The sequence below is a fragment of the Etheostoma spectabile genome, chromosome 11, assembly GCF_008692095.1.
Source record: "Etheostoma spectabile isolate EspeVRDwgs_2016 chromosome 11, UIUC_Espe_1.0, whole genome shotgun sequence".
Taxonomy (NCBI): domain Eukaryota; kingdom Metazoa; phylum Chordata; class Actinopteri; order Perciformes; family Percidae; genus Etheostoma; species Etheostoma spectabile.
In genome coordinates, this window is record NC_045743.1 from 23,026,822 (window position 1) to 23,027,196 (window position 375).

Below are 375 nucleotides of genomic sequence, written 5' to 3' on the forward strand. Positions count from 1 at the left end.
ATATTTCAGTCACTGAACAGCAGCAACATATTCATTCATTTAATCCTTAGACCGAGTCTGATCCCAGTCCCTCCACAGCCTCTCTACAGCATGTTGGTCTCACGGGAGCCAGGCTGCAGTATCTGAAGAGTAACTATGAGTTTAACTGCTTTTCTAAACCAGGGGTAAAACAAGGCATAGATCACAGGGTTTAGACAAGAGTTACAAAAGAACACAAAGACAACATAGAATGCAGATGAAGCATTGACCAAGCTGTCACCTGCAAGAGAGACACAGTAATATGGACAGTAACATATTAGAAACACAACTACCAGAACACCAAGAGTCCTGGCTGCTTTCAGCTCGGATTTCTTTGCCTTTGGAGTCCCTGACAGC

General features: G+C 43.7%; 1 protein-coding gene across 1 annotated transcript in view; it reads right to left on the reverse strand.

Moving 5' to 3' along the window:
• Positions 1-10: 10 nt before the first annotated feature.
• The window catches only part of LOC116698443 (trace amine-associated receptor 7b-like), a 6,364-nt gene continuing 5,999 nt past the window's right edge, over positions 11-375 (reverse strand). The window contains exon 5 of the mRNA XM_032530382.1: positions 11-367. Within this exon, the coding sequence (XP_032386273.1) occupies positions 84-367 (284 nt within the window). The 3' untranslated portion in view covers positions 11-83. The remainder of the gene's footprint in view (positions 368-375) is intronic.